We start from the raw sequence: 18,910 nt of genomic DNA on the forward strand, positions 1-18,910 counted from the left end.
TTCTTAGATGCTAAGGGCGCCACTACTATTCAAATATATAGTAGTATCTCATTCTTTAGAACATAAAAATACAATAATTAACTCACTAACCAATGAACCAATATGATTATACTTTAAAGTGAAGCGTCTTATAGGTCCTGGTAAGTTTTATAACTAGTTTTGAGACACCCTGACATCCTACCAAAAGAAATCGCCTATAGAAATTCTTTTTCATTATTTAATGAAATATTTAATTTAGTTAGGTATCTATTTTATGGAATCTTCAGTGCTTTACAATTACATCATAGATCCCCGGGATGGTTTTAGCCCTTATAAAGGCCCAAGCAAATAAAACATGATCAAACTATTAAATTTTTTGTTATCATGGTTAAGAACTGTTTTAACTGGTTGGACAGTAAAATTTTTTTTAAAGAACATTCAATTTGGGGGGGGGTAAATACCCCCCCCCCAAAACAAATTTTTTAAAGAACATTTATTTTGGGGGGGGGTAAATACCCCCCCCCAAAATCGTTGGGGGTGCCTACGGCACCCCCAAGGTAGGGGTAATTTTTTTTTGGGGGGGGTATTGTTCACAAAATTTTGGGGGTGCCTACGGCACCCCCAAAATCGTTTGGGGGTGCCAAATGGCCCATTACCCCCCCCCCTTGGACGCCTATGGATATGACCCCTAGAGGCTTCTTTTGGCCCTTGTAGGTATTGATATTATTTAAGAAAGCGTAAACAAAAATAATCTTTTAGGTGGATAATTTTGTTCAAGGTCGATTTATCTTGGTCGGAGGAGGGGGGGGGGAGGTTGTATTCATTCTCCCCAAAAATAGTTTAAATCTTCCCTGTACCTAATGGAATCTTCAATGTAAAGGAGAATCATATCGATCCAGTAGTTACAGAGATCCTTCACCATTTACATACAGACAGATAAACATCCTTTACTTTTTAAAAGGGTCACTAATAAGCTAATTCTTTCTTCATTTTATTTATTTTTCTTTATCTTCAGGCGTTAAATCGACACAAACAATTCTTAAAAAATAATTGTATTTATTTATCTAGTATGGATCAGAAAGAACTGAAGAAACTGGCTCCTTATATGAAAATAATAACTACCATGAGGAATGTTTAAGGTAAAATTATTTTTTTGTGTTTGAATTACAAATGTTATTTTATTCACGCAACCTTCAACTAAAAAATTATAAATAAGGGAGATGTTTAAATATTGAAATAATTATAAACACACTTTTTACCCACATTATTAGCGCATTACAGTATAAATTAATTGATTTAAATAAAATATAAATCTATAATGTGTTATTTTTGAGTCATAGTGTTTTTTGGTCATCAGTCTCATTGAAATACCCTGGTTATAGAGTAGCTATGCTACTAAAAGTGTAGAATAAAGTAGCTGCAACTTAATTAGTTTATTTTAGCCACCCAACACGTACTTGCAATTGTCCTTGAATACTTCCTTATGTATTTGTAGTCTGTATTATGTTTTATAGATTTCCAATAGTTTATTTGCCTTAATAGTTACACTCAGAGGTGTAGGGGTAAATAAGTGAGCCATAGAATTGCTTAATATCACAAAACATAATATCCAAATTTTCGCTTTAATTTTTATGTATAATAAAAAAATGTACTATGTAGACAACTTAAATTGTATTTAGTATAGAATAACTTGCGGCGGCACCACCTAAATTTTCGGAGTTTTTGTATTCGAAGGGACAGGGAAAGAGAAGAAAATAGCCTTAGTCTTAGCCTAAAACCATCCCGGAACAAATTTTCAGAAGCCTTCAAAATCAAAATCTTCCAACTTTATATAATGGGAGAATATACTTTTGAGGCATTCCTCCTAACATTGACGTTCGAGTTTTTTTTAATTGTTTTTATAGGGTTTGAGGTGTATCTTTCGAGATAATCAATAATACAAAGTAGTACGATGTCTGTCTGTCTGTCTGTCCGTCCGTCCGTCCATCCGTCCGTCCGTCCGTCTGAAGCTTAAGATCTGGTAACCACTGAACCGATCCGATTCTACTCTTGAGGGTATATACCTATTGGTCCTGTGGTGGTTTTAAGCTATTTTCTTGGGGGGTGGGACACCCCTAACCCCCCAAAAAACAAAAAAATCCCCCCCTTATTTTTTATTTTGCTCTGCTACAGGCTGCCGCAGGCTGCCCTTTATTATTTTTTATTCCAGCATTTATTTTGAATGAAAGAATAGCAACATTCTCTCACTAAAAACAATAAATATTAATTTTTTATCACCTCTTGGGGCAAAGCCCCTAGAGGCTAGGGGCGAAGCCGCTAGTTAGATTATCAAGCAAAAAATTAAAGGCAAAATATTATTAAACTTATAATAGTCCCCATATAATTAAATATTAAAGAGAATCAAATCAATTTTACAAATAGTTTACTCTTCCATATTTCTCTATTTTCTTTCTAGGTTTATATTGGAAAATAAGTAGTTGTAACCTATTCATTTTTATAACAAATCAATTATCATAAAAAAAACTATTATTAATTTTGAAATATCATTCATATTCTACCTTATAACTTTTCCTAAAGAAAAAAAGAATTACTTTGGAATAAATATCGAATTATATACACTTCGACTTTAACAAGGCATTTGTTATATATTGCTTCAAGGTTCTAATTATTATTAAAATAAGGTAGATAACCTCATCATTTATTAGTTGGCTCATATACTAGGGTACTTGAAGGTTGATTGGTTGGTTTATATATAAGAATATATTTTAATCATATTAAATGTAATGTTTAATATAGAAATAGTACAAAGAAATTATTTTGATTTTATTTTGCTGATATATAAGAATTATATTCATAAATGTAACTTATTTCACGTAGGTGTTTATCTTACAATTTTTAAGAACTAAAGAAAGTTGAATTACACAATTTAATTTTTCTGTAGCGAATCCACTAATCTTTAAAATTTGTTTTTTTATTTCTTTTCCTACTCTCCCCATTTCTTTTCGTTCTCTTAATGTATACACTTATGTTTTACTTATAACGTCAAATAGCTTCGCTAATATTGACTTCATCGTAATTGTTGACAAAAAAAATTCAATAAGGCTATTTAAAATCAGATAGGTTTAGAGGTGTGTCTTATTGTTAAATAGCTCCCAGCAGGATTAAAACCCATAGTGGTTGAATCTTATTTGTTGGCTTTGAAACTTTTTAAAAATCTTGATTGGTCGGAACAAACAAGCAATGTTAAAAATTTTTTATGAAAAATTTAATCTACTAAAGGGACAATGGTTTGTACATCAATTCACCGTCCATTGTCATATCCCTTAAGATCTCAGAAAATTATTGTAGATTATTGCAGTCAAAATCATGTCATAATTATATTGTAGCCATATTGTTCCCATAAGTTTTTCTATTTTTACAATAAAAAGAGAAGAAACATGAATATTTTGACCGTGTAAGATATTTTTTCCCTTTATTTTACTTTACTATTTTATCCCCCCTTTCTGACCTTTTCTTCCATGAGTGGGTAAATTTCTGTAATTATCTCTCTTTTTCTATTTCTCCCTCACAGGTCTCCTTAGTAAAACCTTAGATTAAAAAAAATCTCCAAAGAAACGGACAACAGGGCCTTCAAATAGGGTACAGCGGTGGTCAGAATCCGTTGGAGATTAAATCTTAGCTGCTCCTTCTTGCCAGATATTGCAATTTGAAGTTTTGTGGTAAAAATGCCTAAAATTACAAGAATTCCAAGGATATATGCATAAGTTAACACCTTAATTCATCAAATAAAAAGGGTGAGTTTAACATTTGAGGAGTTTAGATATATCTTCATATGTAAACTACACACTTCATCCCCATTTAGAACAATTTTTTCTACTATAAATGATGTTTTTAACTTCAATAAGAGTAATAAATAAGATTCTATAATCTTAAAGAGGTTTGTTCAATTTACAACTTTATCCTAAAGGCTGTTACCCTGGAACCAGTAGAAAAAACTTCAGTTTAAGTTTACATATGGCCAAAGTTACTTTAAGTAATTCTGCCCCCCCCCCCATACTCTCACAACCTACAAACTTTAGGGTGGAGGGGGGGGGGGCATAGTAATGCACCAAAATAATTGTACTAGATTAGGAGGGTTGTAGTTGGAATAGATATTTAAAAAAGTAAATAGGGGCCTACATAAGTTTAAATATTAACCCTGAATATCTAGATATACAATTATTTACCTATGCCACTAGTCACTATTTCCAACAGATAGAGGGGTGGGGGGGGGGGGGGGGGAATTCAGCAATATTTGTAAAAGTAACTAATATCCTAAAAAAGCTTAAATCCAAAATTTGCTTAATATAATTCAGTGATTTCAAAGTAACACAAGAGTATTTTTCACATCCACTGCCCCCCTCCTAAAAATTTGTGGTCTAAGAAGGGGGAGGGGGTTGGTTGCAGCAATATTTGTAAGAGATTTTGATGCCTACTATAGTTTAAGTGCTAAAGCTTATATATTTCTTTAGTGATATCTAAAGAACTCTTCTTCCTCTTCACCCCCTTCCAATTAGATTTCATTAGGAAGGTGGGGGGGGGGGGGGGGGTAGTCAACAGAATTTCCAGAAACTTGGGGCCCAAGAATCTTACATATAATTTTTTCTCACAATACTTCAAGTAGTTGGACCATTTTCATTATTTTCCAACTACAACCCTCCTAATCTAGTACAATTATTTTGGTGCATAATCTCTTCCAACCTATAGGACTAATAAAAGAAATATTGTCAACCCATTGCTCCTTCCCAAAACATTGAATAGGTAATACATATAAAGCAATTTGGAAATCTAAAAGCTCTATTCCAAAGTTTACTCCTTATTGCCATAGTGGTTCCTGAGTAAAACACAGGTGGTGAGGTTGTCTGGAGGGTAACTGGAGAGGGAGGGGGAAAGAAAGCAATATTTTAAAAAAAATTTTATGGGGGTGGAGGAAATTGAGCAGCAATATAATTTTTCTGTATGGGGTTGGTTGAGGTTGGGGAAAGGTCAGCAATATTTGTTCAAGTATGAAGTAATTATGGACCTACTAAAGTTTAAATCCAGAAGCCCTCTATATCTTGAGTAATTTCAAAGTAAATTACAAGGAATTGCTATACTCCCTTCTATTATTTAATTTGAGGGTGGGGGGAGATTGTAAAGCAATAGGGAGGGAAAGGGGGCTTGGAGGGAGATTTCAGCAATATTTGTAAAAGTTACTTTTGACCTACCAAAGCATATCTCAAGCATATTGCTTTGCTGCTATAATTCTAGTGGTTTCTTAGTAACACACTTTAGTAGTACCCTTTCAACAGCAACTCCCCCCCCCCCTTTCTCTCTTTACAAAATGTTATGTTTTTATTTATGAGGTGAGGGGATGAGGTCAGCAATATATGTAAAAGTGCTTTAGATCCCACAACAATACAAATCCAAAAGCCAATATATATCTCTAATAGTTTCTTAAAACACATTGGAATGATCTTCTACCACCCCCCCCCCCCCCCTCCCAATTATGTAAGGTCGAGGAGGGGGGGAGAGAAGGTGGTCAACATAACTTCTACAAAATTTTGGCCTAAAAACCTTACATAAAAAATTTTCCCTCTATACTTCAATTAGTTTTTGAGAAACACATAATAGCATTACTATGCTCTCCGCCCCTCTACCCTAAAGTTTGTAGGTTGTGAGAGTAGGGGGGGGGGGGGGGGGGCAAAATTACTAAAAGTAACTTGGGCCATATGTAAACTTAAACTGAAGTTTTTTTTACTGGTCTCAGAGTAACAGCCTTTAGGATAAAGTTTTAAATTGAACAAACATCTTTAAGCTTATAGTACCTTACTTATTACTCTTATTGAAGTTAAAAACATCATTTACAGCAGTAAAAATTGTTCTAAATGGGGATGAAGTGTGTAATTTACATATGAAGAGATATCTAAACTCCTCAAATGTTAAACTCACCCTTTTTTGATGAATTAAGGTGTTCACTTATGCATATATCCTTGGAATTCTTGTAATTTTAGGCATTTATACCACAAAACTTCAAATTGCAATATCTGGCAAGAAGGAGCAGCTAAGATTTAATCTCCAATGGATTCTGACCACCACTGTACCCTATTTGAAGGCCCTGTTGTCCGTTTCTTCGGAGATTTTTTTTAATCTAAGGTTTTGCTAAGGAGACCTGTGCCCTGTCTTTCTATTTACCCTCCTATCTCTCTCTCTCTCTCTCTCTCTCTCTCTCTCTCTCTCTCTCTCTCTCTCTTCAATGTTTGCATGCTCCCACCTCATTCCCACACATTTTATGGTAGATCTTTAGATTTTTAGTAATTAAAGCAATGGTCTTCAATTTAATAATTTGTGAGACTATGCCTAACTGGACACTCAATTATCATCTTTGTATATAAATAAGACACTATTTCTCTCTGTTAAATCTTTTAACTCTCTATTTTTCATCTATTTCTTCCTTTCCTCTCCCCTCCCCTCTCTTATAATTTCTCTCTCTGTCTTTATTCATCCTCTGAACGTGTATATGAAATTGTAATTTTCAATAGTGAGTAACTATAAACTACATATATTAAAGCCCAGCTGGTCTCACAGTGTCCATATAAAAACAAATTTATTTTGTAAAATTAGCACAATGAAAAATTTTCTTTTTCTCCAACTAAACCCCGAACCACTTCATTATGCAATCTATATTTTCCTGGATATTTTGTCTATGGTAGTCCATAAGTGTACAGCTTTACAGTATATTGTTTCTATTTGTTAAAGCAACACGTATGATAAAAGAAAAAGATTCTTTTTAAAGTAAAATGCTTATATATCAATTGAAATCTATATTTTTTTTATTTTTTACTGATCCACTTCATTATGCAAATCAAAATAAAATCAATGGGTAAACGTTTGTTTTGCACTTTTCTCCACTTTTCAAAATTGATTATGATAAAATAACAATTTTTTAAGGGATTTATGCATTAATTATAATGAAAAACAGTTTAAGGTAGATTTTAATGATTTTTCTAACTAATAAATAATTTTTAAAAAAAATTCTATTCCTATCTCTTTAGAGGACAGCTGCTGACCCCCAGTCTTATGGATGAAGCTAAATACATGTTAAAAATAAAAATAACCCTCAAAATTATACAAAAATGTTTTTTGATGTGTTAAAAAAATCCATTTTAAAATCTTGATTTTGAGGACGATGGCCTTTAAGATGCTCTTACTGGTGGGGATGGTGTGCTAAATGTTATCAAAGTGCATGCCCATAATGAATACTTATATATTGAACTATGGTCCAATTTTTGTAGTCATAGCAGCCTCCAGCCACGCAATATTAAAAAAGAAAAAAAATACAATTTTAATTACTAAAATTCATAAAGTAAATAATGTAGTTTTTTGATAATGGTTATGTTTCATGTCGTGAGGCTCTATTGGAGGCTGCTATGACTACAAAAAATGGTACATAGGTTAATAGACAAGTTGTTGTAATGGTCATGTACTTAGATAACATTTGGCTCACCATCACCACCAGTAAGAACATCTTTAAGGCCATCATCCTCAAAATAAAGATTTTAAAATTAATTTTTTTAACACATCAAAAAACATTTTTGTGTACATTTGAGGGTTATTTTTATCTTTAACATGTATTTAGCTTCATCCATAAGACTGGGGGTCAGCAGCTGTCCTCTAAAGTGATAGGAATAGAATTTTTTTTTTAATTATCTATTAGTTAGAAAAATCATTAAAATCTACCTTAAACTGTTTTTCATTATAATTAATGCATAAATCCCTTAAAAAATTGTTATTTTATCATAATCAATTTTGAAAAGTGGAGAAAAGTGCAAAACAAACGTTTTTCCATTGATTTTATTTTGATTTGCATAATGAAGTGGATCAGTAGAAAATCAAAAAATATAGATTTCAATTGATATATAAGCATTTTACTTTAAAAAGAATCTTTTTCTTTTATCATACGTGTTGCTTTAACAAATAGAAACAATGTACTGTAAAACTGTATACTTATGGACTACCATAGACAAAATATCCAGGAAAATATAGATTGCATAATGAAGTGGTTCGGGGTTTATAACTTGTAAGGGTTGTTTTTGTCATTTTATTAAGAAAAACAAATTTATATGAACGATAGGTGAAATTTAGAATTAAAATCATATATATGAAAGACTTTCATGTTAACTTTCTTTTTGGTATATGAAAAGTAACATGTTTTAATATACAAACTTTTAAAATATTAAAATGTATGTCAGAAAGAATTACGAAATATAATGTACTTATTTCAGAATAAAAATACTTATAATTACTCTTTCTAAATTACTCTTTCTAATTCAACTTCTGCAACTAGTCCTCACATGTAATATATTTGAATTTGACAAATCTCTGTTCCTGCAAGCTTGTGGCACAGCCATGGGCACGGCTTGTGCTCCAAACTATGCAACAATAATGATGCATAGTATAGATGTCAAGATAAAAAATCTAGCAAGGCAAGTGGCAGCTGGCAGAAATCCCCTAATTTTACTGAAAAGATTCTTGGATGACCTGTTTATGATCTGGAGAGGCAGTGTGGAGAATCTACAAATGTTTTTAGAATTGGTCAATACACTCCACCCCACAATTAAATATACAAGTTCGTTCACCTGTCCTTTCCCTTGTACCTATCCTGCTGGATTTGTACATGACTGCTTCTGCCACTCAAGCCGATCCATACCTTTCCTGGACACATTAGTTACCATCAAAAACAAAACCTTGGTCACAGATATCTATAAAAAACCTACAGACCGTTGCCAGTACCTGTTGCCAACATCAGCACATCCTGCACACATTACCAAAAATATTCCCTTCAGCTTATGTTACAGACTAGTAAGAATATGTTCTGAAAGAAACACACTAATCCAACGACTAGATGAACTTAAACAACTGCTTCTTTCTAGAAACTACAACCTACAGATAATCAATGGTGCTATTGCCAAGGCTCTAAATATTGATAGAAATGCGGCCCTGGAAAAGAAAGTTAAAGTATCAACCAAGAGAATACCATTTGTTATTACTTTCCATCCAGCTCTACCTTCAATCAGCACAATCCTAAAACAAGGTTGGAAAATAATGGTAAAGGATGAGAGACTGAAAAAGATATTTCCAGAACCACCTTTAGTTGCATATCGTCAGCCTAAACACAGCTCTCTCCGGGAAATATTGGTGAAATCAAAGCTACCTGAACGTGAAAAAAGAAGTGTCAAAGGTATGAAGAGATGTAACCTACCTAACTGTCCCTCCTGCCCTCATGTCCGTGAAGCCAAAGTTGTCTACAGCTCAGCAAATAATTTTAAGGTACCTATTTCTACACCAGTCAGCTGCTCTACAAAAAATCTCGTTTATGTTATAACATGTGATAGGAGAGAATGCAAATACACACAGTATGTAGGAGAAACGGGGAAACAGCTTAAAGAACGATTCAAACAACATTTAGATTGTGTCAGATCTCAAAATGAAAACTTGAATAAAACTGCAGTTGGGGAACATTTTAATCTTCCTGGACACAGTGTTGCCAACATGAAAGTATCTGTTATAGAAAATTGCAGGCAGGAGTCAGCCATGTACAGAAAATGTCGAGAATCCTTCTTCATCAATAAATTTGAAACAAAGCACCTGGGGCTGAACAGAAAAATTTAAAATTATTGTTATTGTTATATATTTTTGTTAATGAAAGTAAATTTTGCTAATACATGTTGTTTTTTCTTGTAACATAATTTATACCTATTTGACTTGCAAATTGCAATATTTTTTTTAAAAAAATGCTAACCCAACTAAAATTTTGAATATTTTCTTCCTTGTTGTTGTATAAATTCTTACCACTGTTGAAAAGTTTGACCGCCAATTTTCATCTGCTAACCCTTCCCCCCCCCCCCCCCTTCCATTACAATAAATAATTCAGTTGTACATAAACTCTCAAACAATTAGGTACACCATATTTCAAAGTAAAAAGATTTGGATTTTATTTTGTTTTTAAAAATTCTTTTTTTCAAAGTTCTTAATATTTTTAACTTGTTTTTTGTTAAACTTATATTAATTTTAACTAGTATGAAGCTTGTTGTTTTCTTAAGAATTTTTGCAAATATGGTTATTATTTTATAGAATTGAGAAGGCTTGAATAAAGCGAAATATATTTTCTACAAAGAAGTGTGTTCTTCCATGTGTAGTTAGCTCTAGCCGCGCGTTTTTTGAGACTTATAATTTAACATTTTGCTGTGAACACCATTGGTCTGTACCATACCTTGCTACTTCACATTTCTCTCTCTCACATATCCTATTTAAAATTACATACACACTACAGCCACCAGTTGATTTCAAACCTTCCACTGAGTAAGGAGCTTATTTATTAAAGTTAATATGTCCAGTTATAAAGATATCAAATTAATCAAAATAATTTGATTTAGGTAATATCACAGTTTAAAAAGGTAATGCCTTTTAGATTTAATTATTGATTATGCTTTACATAATTCATCTCAGAATTTGTATTTGACAATCGTTGTATGATGTATATTACATTTGAATTTAATTTGGTGTCTTATGAAATATTAAAAAGACTCAAGTGAAAATATAGCCTTCTCTAAAATTAGGAATTTAGTTAATTTTTTTATAGTACAGATTTAAATGTAATTAAAAAAGTATACTGGAGTTTAAACTAAGGTTTTTAATAGTAATCATGTATAATTAAAGTATAACTTCAGAATTCAAGATTTGACAATTCTTGATTTAAAGAGTTAAAATCAAAACCACTAATAATACTAAAGTTTAAAACAAGTTACCATCTAGTTGATACATCTATTTTTATAGTTATTAGTGTAATCAACGTAATTTGATAATAAGATTTAGAAGGAAATTCTAATCAATTTAATAAATAACACCTTCTGAATTCAAGCAATGCAACTGCTCTCTAAATTGAATTTGACAAACAAAATCTTTCCAAATTCATAGGAAAGGAACATCCCTCTCTCACCTTGGGGCCAAGTTATATAGAGACTGTTGCGGGGACATAGCCATTATTTTATTCTTTTTATGTTTAATTTTCTTAATATATCACTTATAGACTTTAATAATTTCATACTTTTCCTATAATTAAATCATAAATTTGCATTTAAAAAAAATTATCCTTTTCTTAAGAAAATGTAAATGAAGTATTATTTGAGCTTCTTTCTTTGTAATAAGTTAATGGGTAACTTTTAGAGGCTCTTCTTTACTAAAACATATATTAATGTGTTATAAAGTAAATTAATTTGCTGTACAGTTTTAACTTTGAAGTAAATTATATTTAAAATCATTTCAAAAAATGCGTTTTAATTTAAAACTTTAATAAGAAGTATATTTCCTTCAAAATTTAAAAAAGTATCTACAATTTTAAAAAAGTCAATTCAGATAATCAAGAGTAATTATGTAAATTACCCTAAAATCTTTTTTGAAAACATATGAGCATGTAAGAAAATCTGCAGAAAAATCCATGAAGATTTTTGGATAGGAGCTATGTGAGTAAAATGAGAGAGGGGGGGGGGGAGGTAGCATTGCTTTGCATAATATACAGGTACACAAAGTTTTATAAACATGGTCTCTTCAACTTATAGTTTACCTTTTTATTTTGTTTGTACTAGCAATGTCCAAACATTTCCACCAATATACAATCTACAGCATGTATTCAATTTTATTATTTATTAACTTATCTGTGCTAAAATGTTAGTATATTTAAATGTCAATACTTTAGAATGTTCTTCATTTTCATAGGTCTTTACCATTAGGAATCAATAACAAAATAAAATGCGAATAAAAATTATAAAATATCTACAAAGAAAACTTCTTTATTATTTATTATATATTTTACACGTTAGTATTATAAAAGCTATGCTGTATTTTGTTGTTTTTCTCCTTGTTTCTGTAAAAAGTAGAATTTTACATCATCTTGTTTCATTGTTTTATTATATGTCAATTAATTTTACTAATTATGTTATTTCCTAAATAAAAAAGAAAGAAATTTTTCTAAAATATCTTTACTCTACTAAAAATCTTATTATTTTTATTGTTAAAAATTTAGGAACAATGAGAAACATAAAGAAAATTATGTAATAGAAAACAGGGTTTTTCTTCTTGTATGTAAGAAAAAGAAAGACTTCCAAACATAACTAAAGAATTATAAAACAAAATATTAAATGTTTAATGCTAATTTTGTAACAAACAAAAAAAAAATTCATCTGGCATATTAGATTTAGATTTGAAGCAGTTAAATGTTGTATTTTAATCAAAGTTAGATAGAGTTTTATTAGCTTTTGGAGATTTGATAGGTTTGAGATTTTAAAAATGTGTTTGGAATTTACTTATACCTATGTTGATGAAAAAAGAAGAGTAAAAAAAATTAATTATATTAGAATCCTGTGTTCATGGTAAGAAACCAATAAAATCTTTTGTCTTGCAGTTAATTGATTTTTGTTTGGCTGAAACTTGGGTGCAATTTAATTCACTAATAATGATGTTTTTTTAATAATACAGCCATTAAATTTTTGCTCAACCACATATGAGAAGTCCACTTGATAACAGCTGTGGTGTGAACCTGACCTATATTGTACTCTATTTATATGTAACAGCTGTGGTGTGAACCTGACCTATATTGTACTCTATTTAGATGTAACAGCTGTGGTGTGAACCTGACCTATATTGTACTCTATTTAGATGTAAAAGCTGTGGTGTGAACCTGACCTATATTGTACTCTTTTTATATATAACAGCTGTGGTGTGAACCTGACCTAATGTACTCTTTTTAGATATAACAGCTGTGGTGTGAACCTTACCTTTATTGTATTCTTTTTAGATGTAACAGCTGTGGTGTGAACCTGACCAATATTGTACTCTATTTAGATTTCAAAGCTGTGGTGTGAACCTGATCTATATTGTACTCTATTTAAATGTAACAGCTGTGGTGTGAACCTGACCTATATTGTAATTTATTTAGATGTAACAGCTGTGGTGTAAACCTGACCTATATTGTACTTTATTTAGATGTAACAGCTGTGGTGTAAACCTGACCTATATTGTACTTTATTTAGATTTAACAACTGCACTATGTTCCACGAGTGACAAAAAATCGTTTTTTACATTTTGGAAAATACACTTTTAAACAATTGTTTAGTAATATACACAAGTTTTGGGAAATAAAACCGAAAGAATTAGCTCTTTACTATGAAAAATAAGAATTTTACGTGTAATTATACCAGAGGTATGGAATTAAGTTCCTTTTCATCATTGTAAACAACTATTTTTAAGGTTAACTAAACTACATTTCAAATCAATGTGGACCCCTTAATTTTAAAGCTATTTTTAAGTATTATATATTTTTGGAATCAGTATGTAATAATTTATACGTTTAGCCTTTAAAAGAAGTCAAATCTCCATTTTTTGTTGTAATTGTAGATGGTTTTCTTAGCATACTCGATTTCTGTAAAATAGACAATTTTCTTCTAATGAAAATTTTACGTTTGGTTCCAGATCTTTTAAGACCAAAAGAGTCCAAGCAAATCCTCTTACATGGTGATATTAGATGTATGTACAATATCAGAGAACTTTACCCTGTGTATGCGAAGGTATGCGAAGTTTGTTTTTTTAAGCCCTAAAGATACTGGGTCTATACAAAAATAACAATTTTTTAAGATATAAAAGTGATTTATTTTTTTACTTATTTCCAACACATAATCAATTAAACTAAAAGTAAAGAAAAGTTTTAAATAAAGATTATCCCTAAATGTCTAGGCTCTTATTTGAACTATTTTACCTTTTTATTGGGGGGGGGGGGGGGGGGTAATGCCCAACTTATATCCACATCTAAACCCATTAAAGCTAGAAGTTTTAAAAAATCTATGTGGTTTCCTAGTTCAAATATATATTCTTATTTAATTAGCATTATTTACTCCCTTCACACTTATATTAAGCAACCTTTTTCCAAAGGTGCTTTCAAAAAGACAAGTAGAATTTGTATTGTTTAAGATAGAAAATGCTTCCTTTCAAGTAAATTGAAAATAAAATGAAAGTCTTATATCAGAGATTTATAGGGATTATACAATGGCCGAGAAATTAATGTACATTTCCAATGCTAATACACAATATTGGCCCTTCTTTAAATTACAATTAGTGATTGAAACGTTTGGACACTCAACTAATAAACCAACCAATCAAAATTCAATAAAAGTCACACAAATTGTTATGCCTACAAATAAGAAAACGCTATTTTGTGAATTTGGGGACTATTATAATAAACAGCCCATTGTCCCCTCCCTCCGTACATTTACACACAGAAAATAAATAAGAAATAGGCTCATCTGTATGTAAACTTGAGATTGGAAATCTCAAAAAATAAATTTCGGTGGCGGCGATCGGCGGTAAAACGGCGGCAGATTTTCATATAGTTTCAGTAGGTCATACATACTTGTTAGAAAAGCTTATGTTTAAAATTTGAAGTCTATAGGTAAAAAATTGCGGTCTCAAGAGCTGTTTTAAGATTTCTGAGGGATCACGACCTGCAGGATCATGCCTGGACCCTGAAATTGACTTAAACACTTAAATTTCATATTGGTATGTACTAGTATAGGATATTTTAGTATTTGGTAACTTAAAATGCTTAGTTTAAGGCAAACAAAATATGTTTGCTCTTTACCTGTATGACCCGGCCAGGTCTGCTGGCATCCTGTGCCAACCAGGATGGAGATATTCAAAATTTCGTCATTATATTGAAAGATATATGGATACTTATTGCTACTTAAATAAAATTTCGTCAAAATTTTAAAATATACACTCGCTATGATTTTTTGTCATTTTTTGGCTTTTCTGGAACACAGTGAACTGTGGTGTGAACCTGACCTATATTGTACTTTATTTAGATGTAACAGCTGTGGTGTGAACCTGACTGGCCCAAACCAGAAGCGTGCGCGCAGGTGGTAATTATTTGTTCTTTTAGTGGCGCAGCTACTCTACAATTTGTACTGGTCTTTTTATTTTAACGTCACATGGAAATTTCAAACCACAAACAAAATATCGAAACAAATATTTTTTGATATTCCTTGGATTAATTCGGTTAAAATTTTTAATTGATTAAAAGGGGGAAGAGGTGTTTTCTTTTTCCACTCTTTCCCTTACATTATATATTCCTATGTTCTTAGACACACAAACCCCATTTTATTACATGAAATTCAAAATGAAATCTTTTACTACTTTTTCTATGTCTAGGTTTAAGAATCAGATCCTGTGTGACCTTCACTTTGCTGATATGGCGCTCATGGAGAGTAGTGACTTCATGCAACAACTTAGAAACTTTAAAGCACAGAGTTTAGGTGAATAAGTGAGTCAGTGAGGGAATCTGTAAAAAAAATAATTATAGAGATACTACAAAAATGTAAATAGATAAATAAAGATATAACAATTAAATGATCTATACTAGTGGCGTGTACAGCGATTCTCCAGTGAGATATGAAACTTTTATGGTGGAGAAAAGGGGAAGGAAGTTTTTAGGAGGGTGTTGTCACCCTCCTTGGGACGAGAATTGAATCTAAAGCACACATTCTATAAGTTATTGAGTTAATGAGTTAGGAAAACACAAGAAAAATTACTTTAAAAGGTAATATCAAAACGGAAGAAAAAGTAAAGTATTATACAGTAAAATTAGAAGGTTTAGAGAATAAAAAGTACTTAATAAGCTAATTTGAAAGTTAGTTGTTGGTCTGTGATGCATTTGTTTTCTTTAAGGATGTGCCGTCGCGCGAAGAAAAAGCTCAATCACTCTCATTTTTCCTCTACCACCCCAAAGTTGCTCAGGAAAGTAAAAAACAATCATAAATATTTTTTCTAGAAAAAGCAAGTATGTGCAAATGATGATAAATTCATATTTCAATTTTCTATAAAAAAAAAAATGCTTTCATTAGCCTATCCCTTTTTAGATAACTTTATACTAAGAAACATTACTTAAACAACTTTCTTTCAATTCACTAAAAAAATATGTTTTTGTATCATATTAAATGTAATATTGTTACTATGAAAAAGATACATTTAAAGACAGGGTATTATTTAAAATTTTAAGTTATTTAAGTTTTGAGTGCTTTAAAGTATATTATTATGTCTTAATTATATTAATAACTTTTAAGTGCATAATAACTTATTTAACAGTTTGTTTTGTAATAAAAAGGTAAGGTGAAGTCAGTTTTGAAGCATTAAAAATTGTCATGGTTAATGTATTCTTGCCTATGTGATGGAAAAAACAAACTCATTTTTTACAATAAACAGCAAAGGAGTGATAATTTATAGGAATTAAACACCTAACGGATCTAATGTTTCGATTAATGGATTTTAATGATTGTTTAATGTCACAGATGAATTTTGTGAATACTACCCCCATAATTTGATCCCTAACCCTGGTTACTGGATTGAATGCAGCAGAGAGGTAAGATTCAATTAATTTTTTTGTGAAAAGATGGATTTCAATATTTAAGGTTTAGACTTCCAGCTGATTAATTTCCCTCAAACTTACAGGTTAATAACGCACTGCTGTCGAGCTTTAATTTTTTTATAATCTCTTTCGCCCCTCTTATTTCTAACGCAAAAAATATCAAAATTAAAATCAAATATGAGTACTTATTTTTTGACAAAATATAACAGAAATTTATTATTTGTCCAAAAATGTTTTTCCTCTGTAAAATGTTTGCATCCTTGTTTTCAATTATTGAAAAACTATAAATCTAAAAAGTTTCTTGCAAGCCAAAAGAAATCTAAGTTTAATCATTCATTCAAAAATAGGGACAAGGGACTTAGCAACTAAAAAAAAATTTTAAACCTGAATTCTTTCAAGTTTTGCTCATTATTTTTATTTGTAAATAACTAAGGTTTTAAACTTTTAAAAGCTGAAAATGAGGTGTTTTTTCCTTGATATTTATTATTTGAAGTAAAATAGTTTTTTTCTAGAATACTATATATCTTTCCCTGTTCAGAAGTTAAAGTTTTTCTGCTATTACATCATAAAAAGATAAATTTTTAGAGTTTGGTACTTCTCAGACATTTCAAGTTTTGAAATATTTTAAAATCAATTGTAAGAAAAAATTACAAATGAAAACCAAACATTACATAAAGTACAATATCTTTAATTGCTTTTGACTGTAATAAGCCAAATTACTATGAACCGATGGAATAACTATTTTTATATTTTCTAAGGTGTCAAGTTCTCTACGGGAAGAGGAGCACGAATCCCAGGTAATATTGCTATTCAAGATCTTATGAACAGTTTGTTGAACTAATTACGAGTTTCTTTAATCATTGAAAAAATTTTACATATGTAATGCTTTGTTAGGTTAGGTTGAGTTTAGTTAGGGTAAAGATAGCCCTGGATGGTTCTTTACAACAGGTTTAAGATGAGGGGCTAAAAATATAAATATTATTATCACTGCGCTACTTATAAACATGATTATTTAGGATTCTCTAGAGGAAAGCGAGTATGATACAATACAAGAGGAGGAGAGCAATCAAAATATTGAATTCATAAGGAAATAAATTTATTTATTTATATGATACCCGAAAACCCGTTCCTGTAAGAAAAATAGCCTCAAACCAACCATAGATCCTTAGATATCTTTCTTTTCTCGACTGAAAAATTTAAATAATTCATTAATTTCACATTTACGGTACCTTGATATAAACAAAGCATTTGAAAATTAAAATTTATCATATTTATTATTCTTGGGTGTACACTGTACAAACATAAATAGAACAATAACTATAACTGAATTATATACAAGACATACAGGGTGCGGCACATAAATCCGGACAAATTCTAATTTTTAAAAAATGAACATAAAATCGTCAATTTTAAAGATTTTATTGAATTTTAAAAATTGGGAAGCAAAATAGGTATATGACTAGTAGATTGTTCAACAAAATCGCCGCCAGCCTTAATCACCGCCTCTACCGGCCTCCTCAACCGCCGGCAGGTCCAGGTCAAAATGTACCTGTCCAAGCTGGCGTAGTTCTCATTGATAGTGGCAATGAGGGAGGTCTTTGTGGTATGGGCACGTCTATTGGTGCATGCTTCAAAGTAGCCCCAGGCCTAAAAGTCCATTGAATTAAGATCGGGCTGCTGGGAGGCCACATTTCCTTAGGAACATGAGTAACCGCCAAATTGACAAAATCCATGTTTTTGCTCTCATTTGGGCTAGGATTTAGCTACAGTGGACTTTAAGTACTCAAAATGCGTGTCTCAATGAGCTTAAGACACACAAAAAATTTTTGGTCAAATTTCCAACTCCTTCTCTGTCGGGCCCTACTGTTTGTGATTTCTTAAAACTCAAAATCTTTAAAAATCGACCTCATTTCGGCTAGGATTGAGCTAAAATGGATTTAAACACGGCAAAATGTGTGTCTCAATGAGCCTAAGACACTCACAAAATTTGGGGTCAAGATTCCAACTCCTTCCCTGTCGGACCCTACGTTTTGTGATTTTGCGCATTAAACCTGCACCGGCGCATTTGGAATCTGCCTTGTTAAACATATGCGTGGCCAGCTCGGTGTACACGTCCATCTTCGTCCAAAGATTTTTTTGTGCTAAAAGGTCATTACCTAAGCTTTCTATAGTGGGGTCAAACATCCTGATTGGACAAGTAGTTTTGGCGCTATGGCCGTTTAAAAAATGTCCGGATTTATGTGCCGCACCCTGTAAATATATACAGTCAAATTTTATTGATATGGTTATATTGTGTGAAAATTTCTTCCCAAATGGCAAATTCCCTAGAGGTAGGAAGTATGCAGTAATGTTTATTCACACATTGTTTTCATACAGGCCATGAAATTAGGACGAAAGTACAGACAAAGTGAGTTATAGAGTAGCTTTGTTACTAATAAGCTA

The 18,910-nt window shown here is 31.4% G+C and overlaps 1 protein-coding gene across 5 annotated transcripts in view; it reads left to right on the top strand.

The window, feature by feature from the left end:
- rsh (Rap GTPase activating protein radish) overlaps nt 1-18,910 on the top strand; it is a 106,727-nt gene that overhangs the window by 38,925 nt on the left and 48,892 nt on the right. For 4 of the 5 annotated variants that reach the window (XM_080146082.1, XM_080146083.1, XM_080146086.1 and 1 more), the window contains 7 exons: nt 1,048-1,118; nt 14,910-14,966; nt 15,256-15,359; nt 15,772-15,837; nt 16,389-16,462; nt 17,227-17,265; nt 17,485-17,553. In XM_080146082.1, coding sequence (XP_080002208.1) covers nt 1,048-1,118; nt 14,910-14,966; nt 15,256-15,359; nt 15,772-15,837; nt 16,389-16,462; nt 17,227-17,265; nt 17,485-17,553 — 480 coding nt within the window. The remainder of the gene's footprint in view (nt 1-1,047; nt 1,119-14,909; nt 14,967-15,255; nt 15,360-15,771; nt 15,838-16,388; nt 16,463-17,226; nt 17,266-17,484; nt 17,554-18,910) is intronic. The other variant, XM_080146084.1, reaches the window with a different exon arrangement.

This window comes from Acartia tonsa, chromosome 13 (genome assembly GCF_053477335.1).
Source record: "Acartia tonsa isolate MP-2025a chromosome 13, ASM5347733v1, whole genome shotgun sequence".
NCBI lineage: Eukaryota > Metazoa > Arthropoda > Copepoda > Calanoida > Acartiidae > Acartia > Acartia tonsa.